At 37.4% G+C, this 13465-nt stretch overlaps 1 protein-coding gene across 3 annotated transcripts in view; it reads left to right on the top strand.

The window, feature by feature from the left end:
• PCCA (propionyl-CoA carboxylase subunit alpha) overlaps positions 1-13465 on the top strand; it is a 383508-nt gene that overhangs the window by 222527 nt on the left and 147516 nt on the right. For all 3 annotated transcript variants that reach the window (XR_009049065.1, XM_057707846.1, XM_057707845.1), the window contains one exon: positions 5288-5396. Coding sequence is in view for 2 of the 3 variants with exons in the window: in XM_057707846.1 (XP_057563829.1) it covers positions 5288-5396 (109 nt within the window). In the remaining variant the exon portion in view is untranslated. The remainder of the gene's footprint in view (positions 1-5287; positions 5397-13465) is intronic.

Here is a 13465-nt window from a genome sequence, read left to right as displayed (position 1 = left end):
GCACTTGGCTAGCTGTTTCCTTTCCCATGTTAAGGAAGTTTTCAACTATAATCTCTTCCAATATTTTCTCGGGTCCTTTCTCTCTCTCTTCTCCTTCTGGGACCCCTATAATGCGAATGTTGGTGCATTTAACATTGTCCCAGAGGTATCTTAGGCTCTCTTCAGTTCTTTTCATTCTTCTTTATTCTTTTCCACATCAGTGATTTTCACCACTCTGTCTTCGAGGTCACTTATTTGCCCTTCTGCCTCAGTTAATCTGCTGTTGGTTCCTTCTAGTGTATTTTTCATTTCAGTTATTGTGTTGCATATCTCTGTTTGTTTGTTCTTTAATTCTTCTAGGTCTTTGGTAAACTTTTCTTGCAACTTTTTGATCTTTGCATCCAATCTTTTTTCAAAGTCCTGGATCATCTTCACCATCATTATTCTGAATTCTTTTTCTGGAAGGGTGCCTATCTCCTCTTCATTTAGTTGTTTTTCTGGGTTTTTATCCTGTCCCTTCATCTGGTACAAAGTCCTCTGCTTTTTCATTCTCTCTGTCTTTCTGTGGCTGTGGTTTTCAGTTCCACAAGATGAAATACTGCTGATAATGCTTGATCCTGCTGTCTGCCCTCTTGTGGAGGAAGCTGTCTAGGAGGCTCGTGGGTGCTTCCTGATGGGAGGGTCTGATGGTGGGTTGGGCTGGGTGGGTGGAGCTCAGTGACACCTTCATCTGCTTCCCTGCCAATGGGTGGGACTGTGTTCCCACCCTGGTGGTCATTTGGCCTGAGGCAACGCAGCCCTGGAGCTTACAGGCTCTTTGGTGGAGCTAGTGGTGGACTCTGGAAGGGCTCACACCAATGAGCACTTCTCAGAACCCCTGCTGCCAGTGCCCCTGTCTCCTTGGTGAGCCACAGCTGGCCCCCACCTCTGCAGGCAACCGTCCAACACCAGCAGGTAGGTCTGGTTCAGTCTCCTATGGGGTCACTGCTCCTTCCCCCTGGGTCCTGGTGAGCACACTTTTTTGTGTGCCCTCCAAGAGTGGAGTCTCTGTTTCCCCCAGTCCTGTGGAGGTCCTGCAATTAAATCCCACTGGCTTTCAAAGTCTGATTCTCTGGGGATTCCTCCTCCCATTGCTGCATCGCCAGTTTAGGAAGCCTGATGTAGGGCTCAGAACCCTCAGGACTTCTGTGGTATAACTGTTCTCCAGCTTGTGAGTCACCCACCCAGCATTTATGCGATTTGATTTTAATGCGATTGCGCCCCTCCTACCGTCCCGTTGTGGCTTCTCCTTTGTCTCTGGATGTGGGGTGGTTTTTTTTTTGTGAGCTCCAGTGTCTTTCTGTCGATGGTTGTTCAGCAGTTAGTTGTAATTCTGGTGCTCTTGCAAGAGGGAGTGAGCGCACGTCCTCCTACTCTGCCATCTTGATTCTTCTCCTCTCAGTAGCCATTTCTAATGAAACTCTTTTCTAATGACCCATTTCTAATAAAACAAAAATAAAAGTAAACTGATTACATTTGATGAAAAGGCTACTTACTGAAAACTAATAAAAAGCATCATTTTACAGGATGAAATGCTAAAATCATTTCCCTTAAAATCAACAATAAAATGGGGTCTACTGTGAAATTACCATTATTTTTAATTATTGTCTTGAGGAATAAAAAAGGAAAAAAGGAAGTAATTGGTATAAACATTTTAAAAAGAAGAGACAAAGTCTTTTTTTTTTTTAAGATATGATTACATTCCTAGAAAACCCAGAAGATCCTACTAAAAACTTCTAGACTTAATAAGAAAATTTGGCAAGATGGCTGAATGAAACAAGAAAAGGATGCCAAGTCAGTGACTTTTTTTGTGTGAAAGCTAGCTTGAAATGAAAATGGAAAAAACCAAACCTTTTCATATTAACTGTAATATCTTAGAAGACTGTAGAGAAAATTTAATAGGGAAGACATAGAACCTATATGAAGACAACTATAAAATTTTGTCAAGAAACACAGGCTGAAAACATGGGGGAAAATCAGTTCCTGTTTGGGGGACTCAGTATATATGAGTACCAGTCTTTCCCAGGTTAATACACAGAATTTATATGATTCTAGTTAGATTCACAAGGCTTACTACATAAGTGATTTAAAAGCTTATATCAGGACTTCCCTGGTGGCGCAGTGGTTAAAAAAAAAATCTGCCTGCCAGTGCAGGGGACACAGGTTTGATCCCTGATCCAGGAAGATCCCACATGCTTTGGGGCAACTGAGCCTGTGCACCACAGCTACTGAAGCCCGCGCGCCTAGAGCCCGTGCTCCGAAACAAGAGAAGCCACCACGAGAGGCCCGAGCATCGCAACGAAGACCCAACGTAGCTAATAAATAAATAAATAAAAATAAATAAAAAGCACTTATGTAATCACAGATTTCCAAGAACAGCCAAGAAGATTATGAAAAATAAAGAGGAAAATTGGCTTCCATAGGTTAAAACATATTGCAAAGCCTCTGTATCTAAAAAGCACAGTATAAAGGATAAGATATCCTTGGTTATGATAGAATCTCTGATACATTGCCTTTTTGGACCTTTTGACATGGCTAGAATATCTCAGGAGTGGTCAGGGTATAATAGTTCTTTTATTTAATGAGTTTTAGGATGTCTAACTGCAGTCTAGGTTGGTGACGCACAAGTGTAGGAGGGAGTAGAATTATTCAGTGTTACTTCAGGTTAGAAAAGTTAGATCAATGGGTGGAAGTCACAAAGAAACAGCCTAACTCAGTATGAGAAATAACTGGCTAATGATTTAGAAATGCTTGTAAAATTTTTTCATTTTTCTATATTATAGGAGTTCTGTAGGTCATATATAACCATCTGTCCAACATTGCAGTAGAAGAGACACCCACACCATGTGGAGGATGGAGTAGATGATCTTTGAAGTACTTCCTTATTAAAATTACCTGAGATCTTTTAAAATATAGTAGAAACAAAATCACTTGAATTGTAGGAGTCAAGAAGTCTTTAGCACTCATATCAGGCAGATTTACTGAGCATTAGCCATTGGTGAAATTTGAGAATCTGTTCCAGTATCAATAAAAGGGTTAAGGTTGTTATGCATTATATCAATTTGCCTGTGAGATGTGATGATGTTTGATTTTATTTGGGAACTTCCTTTCTCAATATTGTCTGAGTCAAGTGTAGGTAATAATTTGTTAGACCAAATGAAACACTGATTCAGCATCTTGCAGTTTAAAGGATTCCCATGTTTTGCCTTTTTTTCTGTTTGTGATAACGTGATGTGCAGATGTGTCTAGTGAAGTGATTACTTTGTGAACCACTGTAATAAATACATTTTACAACATGACTTGGGATACAGACACTCGTGAAAATTAGTATAAGTAAAGTGATCGCATAACTTATTTTACTGGTCTGACCCACTAAACTGGTTTCATGCGCTACTAAGTGGTTTGTTTTACACAGTTTGATAAATGTGAGTCTAAAACACTTCAAAGTGAGATCCTTAGACATGCAGCTTCAGCAGCACTCTGGAGCTTGTTAGAAATGCAGGTTACTGGCCCCCACCTCAGACTTACTACCATTCATTCTCTGCAGGTAGAGCATGGGAATCTGTGTTTTATTCCAGGTGATTATGATGCACAATGACATTTGAGAAGCACTGGTCCACTTTATCCTCCAAAGAGCTTTTGCGGTTATGTATTTGCTATATTGTAAATTAAAACTTAGGAACTTTAAAAATAATTATTCATTTTCAAAGTAACAATAATAAATCCATTGTATTTTGACATCAGAGCAATGATGTCATCACATGTAATGTCTCTTGGATCAGGGAACCTCCACGGTATACTCCTGAAAAAATAAGAGGGAAAAAAACAAATCTTAGCATTGTTATGAAAATAGTTTTGACCTTGCACACCCCCAAAGGGTTCTTGGGGATTCCAGTACTTAGTGCAGTAATCCCCAGGCCATACTTTGAGAACTGCTGTTGTAGATGGGATGTTTTTGAGAAGGCTGAGACCAAACTTCTGTAATCCTCATGTAGGGTAGTTTATGATGGAAGCATATGGAATGTTTCCATCACTGCTTAAATGCTGGGGAATGATTAGGAACTTTTCAAAGCCTGTAGGAATGTGGTTTATTAGGCCACTGAGGGTTCTGTTACTGCATGCCCAGACCAGTGATAGATCCCGTGCTGGTGTTATAGTTTACGGAGCTCCTAGGTTTGTCTCAAAGAGGAATGGGTTACCGGGGCTTTCCCTTCCCTTCAGCATCATGGGACACTGTACCCTTCATTTTCACGAAATACCTCCCCGTAGAAAACTGTGCTGCTGACCTGGAAAGTGTGTATATTCTAATTATGAATATTTTTAGTCTTATTTCTATTTTGAATAATTTTTTAAGACATAATGTTGAAATTATTTCATTTCTTTCTGATAAATTTAAATAACTACCTGATCGTTGTTTTATTTTTCTGAACTGTACAAGTAGCATCTTAGTGCTGTCGGTGCAGCACTCAAATTGCCTGTACTGTACCATGTAGTAAACTGTTCTCTGTGTACAGCATTGTGCTAAATAAATAGTGTTAGACATTGTGGTGAGACTACAGAGCACCCAAGGGGATGTGTTAGCTGCCAGACCCTGGGGTATCCCGTCCTGCCTTGACTCACACACTTCTTGAGGAATTATTCTGCACATAGAGCAGATTTCCCCACTGCACCACACTCAGCCAGACCAGGGAGTCTTCCCCGGGCTTGTCAGGCTAGACTACTGCCCCCAGGTCCAGTTGTATTGTGGTAAGAAGAGTGAATTAAAGAGGGGGAGAAATTGGTTGTTTGGTTGATTGGGATTCAAACCCTGACTGCAAGTACAGAGCAAGAGAATCACATGTTTATTTTCTTTTAATTCTTCATATTAGAACACGGCCCAGCCGCTGTCCTTGACTGGCATCACTCCTTTTCCTCACTTTATCCTCTCTTTCCTTAGCAGTAACATTTAGGGTGGGGAGTGATAAGGAGAAGCAGCTATGAGGAGCCCTAAGTTTTTCCTGGAGATCTCTGTGAATAATTGTTTTGTTCTGTGCATCTGTTTAATATCTTCTTTCCCAAATTAGACTATAAACTTCCAGCGAGCAGGGGTTTTGTTTTATTTGAACAACGTTGTTCCCTCCTTTTCTCCTGGCACAGCCCAGTGCCTAGTACAATACTAGCTCCATAATAGATACTTGATAAAGCACTTGTTTGAATGACTGATAATTCTATAATACAGAAGTGTAGATGTTAACATTATGTATGTGATTGATTGATTGATTTCCCTCAGGACACCAATTAACAGAGAACGAGAGAAACCAGTTATTGGCAATAGCATCATCCTTGTTTGTGGCATCCCAATTAAGAGCACAACATTTTCAAGAAGATGAAAATTCAAGGTATGTGAGATCATTTATTTTATTTTATTTTATTTTTTTGGCACACGGGCTTAGTTGCTCCGCGGCATGTGGGATCTTCTTGGAGCTGGGATGGAACCCGTGACCTCTGCATTGGCAGGCGGATTCTTAACCACTGCACCACCTAGGAAGCCCGTATGTGAGATCATTTAAAACAGAATAAATGAGCAGAAAAATTTGGACATTATTGGGGAAAGTACTCTGAAACCTTATAGGAAATCTGTTCAAGTAATTTGTATTTGTTACTTTTGTTTTCTTACTCTGTTAATGTGCAGAAACATTTTGAGAAATGTTATTGTAGTAAACTTTAGGAAATAATCTGAACAGTTAAAAATATGTATGTAAGAAACTTGTTTATAAGCTATAAGAAAGGGTTAACAGCAGGTTGAGTTAGTTATTAGTGAGCCCTCAGTGTACCTTTTAGCTTCCTAATAATCTAAGCAAAAGGGAAAACATGTTTTATACCAGGGCAAATAAAAACAAAATCATTGTGACATTCATGTTTCTGAGTGACAGGATTATTTATTATGAATGTCTGTGGACTTGCTAGAGTAATCCTGCTTAGCAAGTACTGTCCATTACTTGCTAGAGAAGCAGTTGATAAAATTGTGTTATGTCAACTTCTTTTTCTTTCTTTTTGCTTTTCCTCAAGAGGAAGAATAAAGATTAAGAAAAAGAAAAAAGGTGGCAGGTGACCGAGCAGTTCTGAGAAGCACAGATCAGAAACTGAGGTTATTCCTGAAAAATTAGGTAGAAGGAAAACTAAATTGGGCTTAGGCTATGTATTCATGGTTAATGTGGTTTTACTCAGAAAATCTCTGTGTAACTGGTACTTCTCTTTTTTTAAGTTTTTATTGAAGTATAGTTGATTTACAATGTGATAATATCTAATTTTCTAATGATAATTTTGCAGTACAGCAAAGTGATTTAGTTACACACACACACACACACACACATATTCTTTTTTTAAAGGTTCTTCTCCATTATAGGATATTGAATATAGTTTCCTGTGCTATAAAGTAGGACTTTATTGTTTATCCATCTTATGTATAAAAGCTTACATCTACTAACTCCAATCTCCCTCTCCATCCTTCCCCCAGCCCCCTCCCCCTTGGCAAGTCTGTTCTTTATGTGTGAGTCTGTTTCTATTTCATAGATAGGTTCATTTGTGTCATATTTTAAATTCCGCATGTAAGTGATATCACATGGTATTTGTCTTCCCCTTTCTGACTTCACTTAATATGATAATCTCTAGTTGCACCCATGTTGTTGCAAATGGCATTATTTTGTTGTTTTTATGGCTAATATTCCATTGTATGTATGTATCACATCTTTATCTGTTCATCTCTTGGTTGACATTTAGGTTGTTTCCATGTCTTGGCTATTGTGAATAGTGCTGCTGTGAACATAGGGGTGCATGTATCTTTTTGAATAAGAGTTTTCTCTGGGTATATGCCCAGGAGTGGAATTGCTGGATCATATGGTAATTCTATTTTTAGTTTTCTGTGGAACCTCCATACTCTTCCATAGTGGCTGCACCAACTTACATTCCCAACAGCAGTGTAGGAGGGTTCCCTTTTCTCCACACCCTCTCCATCATTTATTATTTGTAGACTTTTTAATGATGGCCATTCTAACTGGTGTGAGGTGGTACCTCATTTTAGTTTTGAATTGCACTTCTCTAATAATTAGTGACATTGAACACCTTTTTCTGTGCTTATTGGCCATCTGTATTTCTTCTTTGGAGAAATGTCTATTTAGGTCTTCTGCTCATCTTTCGATTGGGTTGTTTGTTTTTTTGTTGTTGAGTTGTATGAGCTGTTTGTATATTTTGGAAATTAAGCCCTTGTCAGTGGCATAGTTTGCAAATATTTTCTTCCATTCTGTAGGTTGTCTTTTCTTTTTGTTTATGGTTTCCTTTGCTGTGCAAAAGCTTATAAGTTTGATTTGGTCCCATTTGTTTATTTTTGTTTTTATTTCTATTGCCTTAGGAGACTGACCTAAGAAAACATTGGTACAATTTATGTCAGAAAATGTTTTGCCAATGATCTCTTCTAGGAATTTTATGGTGTCATCTTATGTTTAAGTCTTTAAACTATTTTGGGTTTATTTTTGTGTATGGTGTGAGGGTGTGTTCTAACTTCATTGATTTACATGTGGCTGTTGAACTTTCTCAACACCACTGGCTGAAGAGACTTCTTTTTTCCATTGTATATTCTTGCCTCCTTTGTTGAAGATTAATTGACTGTAGGTGTGTGGATTTATTTCTGGGCACTCTAATCTGTTCCACTGATATATGTCTGTTTTTGTGCCAGTACCACAGCATTTTGATTACTGTGGCTTTTGTTGTATTGTCTGAAATCTGAGAGGGTTATGCCTCCTGCTTTATTCTTTTTCTTCAGGATTGCTTTGGCAATTCTGGGTCTTTTATTGTTCCATATAAATTTTAGAATTCTTTTTTCTAGTTCTGTGCAAAATGTCATGGGTAATTTGATAAGGATCCCATTAAATCTATAGATTGCTTTGGGTAGTATGGCCATTTTTACAATATTAATTCTTCCAACTCAAAATCATGGATTCATCTTCAATTTACTTTCTTAATGGTTTATAGTTCTCAGCATATAAGTCTTTCACCTCCTTGGTCAGGTTTATTCCTAAGTGTTTTATTTTTAGGGGTGCAATTTTAAAAGATATTGTTTTCTTACATTCCCTTTGTGATATCTCATTGTTAGTGTAAAGAAATGCAATCAACTTCTGTATGTTAATCTTGTATCCTTCTACCTTGCTGAATTCATTTATCAGTTCTTGTAGTTTTTATGTGGAGTCTTTAGGGTTTTCTGTATATATAATAGTATCATGTCATCTGCATATAATGACAGTTTACCTCTTCCCTTCCAACTTAAATACCTTTTATTCCTTTTTCTTGTCTGATTGCTGTGGCTTAGACTTCCAATACTATGTTGAATAGAAGAGGTGAGAGTGGGCATCTTTATCTTATTCCAGATTTTAGTAGGAAGGCCTTAAGCTTTTCACCATGGAGTACTATATTGGCTATGGATTTGTCATAAATAGCTTTTATTATGTTGAGATATGTTCAATCTATACCCATTTTGGTAAGAATTTTTTTCATGAATGGATGTTGAATTTTGTCAAATGCTTTTCCTGCATCTATTGAGTTGATCATGTGGTTATTGTCTTTTCTTTTGTTTATGTGGTGTATCACATTGATTGGTTTGCGTGTGTTGAACCGTTGTTGTGAACTTGGGATGAATCCCACTTCAAGTAACCAGTATTTTTCATTTGTTCTCATCCTCAAGAGAAAGTACAAAAAGCTTAGTGTATGATCTTTTTTTGAAGTTATTTGGTGAATATCTAGGGAGAGATGAGAGGATATTGAATTCTATAAATTACTGAATGACTGGAAGGAGGAGGAAAATGGTCAGTAGAGCCAGGAATCTGCTTTGTTTGTTTGTTTCCCCCCTGAAGTTGTGCTCTCTAGTGTGGAAGCCACTAGCCACGTGGGCCTATTTGAAGTATAAAATTAGATTAAAAACTCAGTTTCTCAGTCACATTTCAATGTCAGTGTCAGTGTCGCCAGCCACACTTGCAGGCTCCAGAGCCACCACTGCACTGCGGTCAGTGGCTACCTACTGTATTGGGTAACAGAAAGAACCTTTGCATCATTGCAGTTCTGTTTCCATCAAGTGCTGTTGGACAGTGCTGTTTTGTAGGAGAGAGTTAAGCTTTTGTTTTAAAACCAGAATCATACCTTGTATTAATAATATTTTTATTATTCTTTTGGTAAATACAATATTCATATCTTTACTCCTTTACCTTCAGGTGTTATTTAGATATTGATTATTTCAGAATTCCTGATGAACTGGTTTGATCTTTAAGCAATATATTCAGGTTATTTTCAGAGAGTGCTGACTTAACATTGATAAGAATCTGAAGAAGGTTTAAAAAATAAAAGAATAAAAATTTCCTATAATCCCCAAATAATCACTTTTAGCACTTTATATATTTCTTTCCAAGTGTATTTGTGTGTATGTTTATATATATCCATGCTTGTAGCGTCTGTACCCTACATAATTAGAGTCATACTGGAAATGTTGTTTGAATTTTACTCTTTAAAATTTCATATTATGTTGTGACTGTTTTTTCTCTTTATTCACTAGTCTTTGAAAGCACATATAAAATTTTTATTATAGCAAATTTAAAATATATACAAAATATCTTTGCTCTTAAAAACACCATCAAGAATATTATAAAACAATTTAACAAATGGCTAAATGTATTCAGAGATATATGTCCAATAAAGGACTTGAATCTATAATGTATAAATTATTCTTACAAATCAAAATTGAGCCAAACAACTGAATTAAAAAAAAAACAGATTTGGTATAGACCCTTTTTCAAAGAAGTGATATGAATGGCAAATAAGTCCATGAAAAGATGTTTAATCATTAGAAAAATACAAATTAAAATCACAGTGCTACACCACTGTACACCTGATAGAATAATGTACATCAAATGGTGAGTGGATAAATAGAAGTGGAATATCCATATGATGGAATACTATTTAGCAATAAAATTGAACGCAGTACTGATACATGCATCTACATGCATAAACCTAAAAAGAAAACTATGCTAAGAGAAGAAACCAGTTAAAGAAGACTATATAACGTACAATTTCATTTATTTGAAATTTCTAGGAAGGATGGAAGTATAAAAGAAAAAAGATCAGCGATTGCCTGGGTGTAGGTTTTGACATCGCAGAATTACACCTTTATACAGTCTATGTCCAAAAGTATAAACCAATAATTATTTAAAATGCATTAGTCTCTTAAATTATATAGAAAACAAAACATGGAGTTTCAAAACAAAGTTAAAATGATACTGACTTTCACTCTAATAATTTTCAAAATGCATTAGGCCCTTAAGTCAGGTAGAGAACAAAAAGTGGAGTTACAAGCTATCATTACAATAATACTAGCTTTTATGATTGTCCACGTATTTGTGTTTACTGAGACATTTATTTCTTCATATGGCTTCTTAGTACTGTCTAGTGTCCTTTCATTCCACCCTGCTGGACTTCCTTTAGCATTTTTTGCAGGGCAGGTCTAGTTGTCACAGACTCCTTCAGCTTTTGTTCATCTGGGAAGGTGTTAACTTCTCCCTCACTTTTGAAGGATGTTTTTGCTGTATTTAGGGTTCTTGGTTGGCAGATTTTTTCTTATAGCACTTTGAATATATCAGCCCACTGCCTCTGATCTCCAGAGTTTCTGATGAGAAATCTACTGATAATCTTATTTGTACTTGAAGATTTGTTCCTCTTTCAAGATTCTGTCTTCAGCTTTTGAAAATTTGACTGTGTGTCTTGGTGTGGGTCTTTGAGTTCATCTTACTTGGAGTTTGTTGAGCTTTTTGAATGTTTATGTTCATGTCTGTCATCAAATTTGGTAAGTTTTCAGTCATTATCTCTTCAGATATTCTCTTTGCCCCTTTCTCTCTCTCCTTCTGGGACTCTCACGATGTTTACTTTGGTCTACTTGATGGTATCCCCGCAGGACCCTTAGGCTCTGTTCACTTTTCTTCTTTTTTCTTCCTTTTCTTCATACTTGGTAATTGCCCTATGTTCATGTTGACAGATTTTTTTTTCCCTTCTGTCTGCTCAGATCTGCCTTTGAATTACTGTAGTGAGTTTTTCATTTCACTTATTGTGCTTTTCAGCTCTAGAATTACTTTTTCATTTCCTTGTAGATTTTCTGTCTTTTTATTGATATTTTTATTTTGTTTACACATTGTTTTGTTGACGTTCTCTACATCTTCCTTTAGTTCTCTTAGCACCTTTAAGACAATTGCTTTAAAGTCTTTGTCTAATATATCTGCCATTAGGTCTTTTGCAGCGATATAGTCTGTTGATTTTTTTTTTCCTTTGAGCAGGCCATATGTTCCTGTTTATTTGTATGATATCTGATTTTTGGTTTAACACTGGACATTTCAGTCTAATAATGTGGTAACTTTGGAAATCAGATTCGCCTCTGTCCCCAGCCTTTAGTGGTTTTTGTTATTGTCTTTGTTTATCTTTTTTTTTTTTTTTTTTTTAAATTGTTGTAGGCTTCCTCTGTGCCAAGGATAAGCCTGAGGTGTAAACTTAAGATGTATTCTCTGGTCTTTTCTTAGACTTTCCCTGGACATGTGCCGTCACTTTCCAGTTTTCCTTGTATGTGCAGTTGTTTTTGAACATGTTAGCCTTTAAGGTCTAGCTTCTGGAAGGGGGAAAAGTAATGAAGGAGGGGTTATGGAAGCACTAGACCTTTAAATCTCCTGGAAGTCACTCCAGCCAGAGGGGGAGGGGCTTGCAGCAATGAGGGAGCTGCAGTAACAATGGCTACCTGGCTACCTGCCTGTCTGTCTGCACCTCTGTGATCAGAAGCAGCAGTTAGCAGTCAGAGCACAGATCCTTAGTGTTTGAAGGACAGGGTCCTTTTTTGCCCACCCTGGCTTCCACAAGCTGCGTGCCAGCTGCTCCAGTGAACACACCCACAGTTGCCTATGAGGTGGGTGGGGGGTTGGGGAGCTGCTACTGTGCTAAAGCTGAAGTTGACCAAAAGTTAACAGTTTACCACCCAAGCCTTCTCCTGAAAGTTACAAAGCTTGGCACTCTGGACTCCAGAGTTATTTTAGACACCAGAATAGTGATATCAGACATTCTGCCGGTGTGATTGTTGTCTAGGTGGGGAGACAGATTCTTGGTGCTTCCTATCCTGTCATCTTCCTAGAATCCCCTCCTCTTATATTACTGTTGAATTCGTTACCCTTTAGAAGTTGTTAAAAAAAATTATTTTCGTAAATTATGTAGGCCAGAAGTCAGTTATGCAGATAATTGTGCATGTGTTAACCTATATAACAAACAATTATTTTATTTTTGGTGAATTTCTTTTCTATTGAGCTTATCATTTATTTAGTAGGCCAGTTTATTGTAAAGTTGCTACCATCCTAACAACAAAGACCTGTAATGTTTGATAAGATATACTGGTCTTTTTGACAAAGCATAATCTTATTTAGACAAAGTGAATCAAAGCTGTTTTTGCTTGTTTGATGAAGAGGTCCCTGACACCAGAGCTGATGTAAGGTGGTTGGCTCTTCACATTTTGGCTTCACAGTCATGTTTTCATTATTGCTCGGGGAATGGAGTCCAAAGTCAGCCTCCAGGTGTGGCTGCATGTTGCTGTGTCACGGGTGTGCTCGTGTACTGTTTTGCTTCCAAACCCAGTAGCCTGCAGCACTTCCTTTGTGCTGCTTGTTTTGGCTGCTGATCTTATTTTCCCAGTTTCTCCATGGGTTTTACTCTTTCATCATTTATGACTTGGAAAGAACTTTAATAATACATACCCATAGTATTTGGATAGTAAAAGATAGCACATTTTAGGAAAAGAGAAAAGTTAATGTCAGAAACAATAACAGTTTTTCTTTGTAAATAAAGTGAATTAAGTTTTTACATAAATACATACTGTCTTAATATGGAGCTTTTTTTCTTTGTAATCATTCTTTTCCTAAATGCTTTTATTGACAGAAATGAGTCATTAAAAGTTGTGTTAAACAATTGCTTCATGTTATTTGAAGCTAAAATTATTTTGTTATTGTAGTTTGGTATGATAATTTGTTTCACTAACTGCTTACGATTGGAGGAAAATCTAGTAAAGAACACAGCTTAGTTTCTTTCAGTAATCTTTCACTTGTTTTGGTCAAAATGCCTGTTTTCCTTAGATCCAAATGTTGTTCCCTGGTCAGGATTCACCTTTCTGATCTTAGACCCTCCTCTTACTTTACTCTGGTTCCAGTCAACCTCTGCCATTGTAATAACTTTTTACTTGATTTCAAAAGGGGCAATCATATAACCTCCTGAATCGCTTGGGATGCTTTTGGATACAAGTAACAGAAACCCTGATTCAAACTGACATATCTCATGTTGAGCAGGAAGCTCAGAGGACGGGAAGGACGAGGCTCAGTCAGTGCGCCCGCTGATGCCGCTCCTCTGTGCCTCC

Source organism: Hippopotamus amphibius, chromosome 14 (genome assembly GCF_030028045.1).
Source record: "Hippopotamus amphibius kiboko isolate mHipAmp2 chromosome 14, mHipAmp2.hap2, whole genome shotgun sequence".
Taxonomy (NCBI): Eukaryota; Metazoa; Chordata; class Mammalia; order Artiodactyla; family Hippopotamidae; genus Hippopotamus; species Hippopotamus amphibius.
This window is presented reverse-complemented; position numbering and strand designations above follow the sequence as displayed.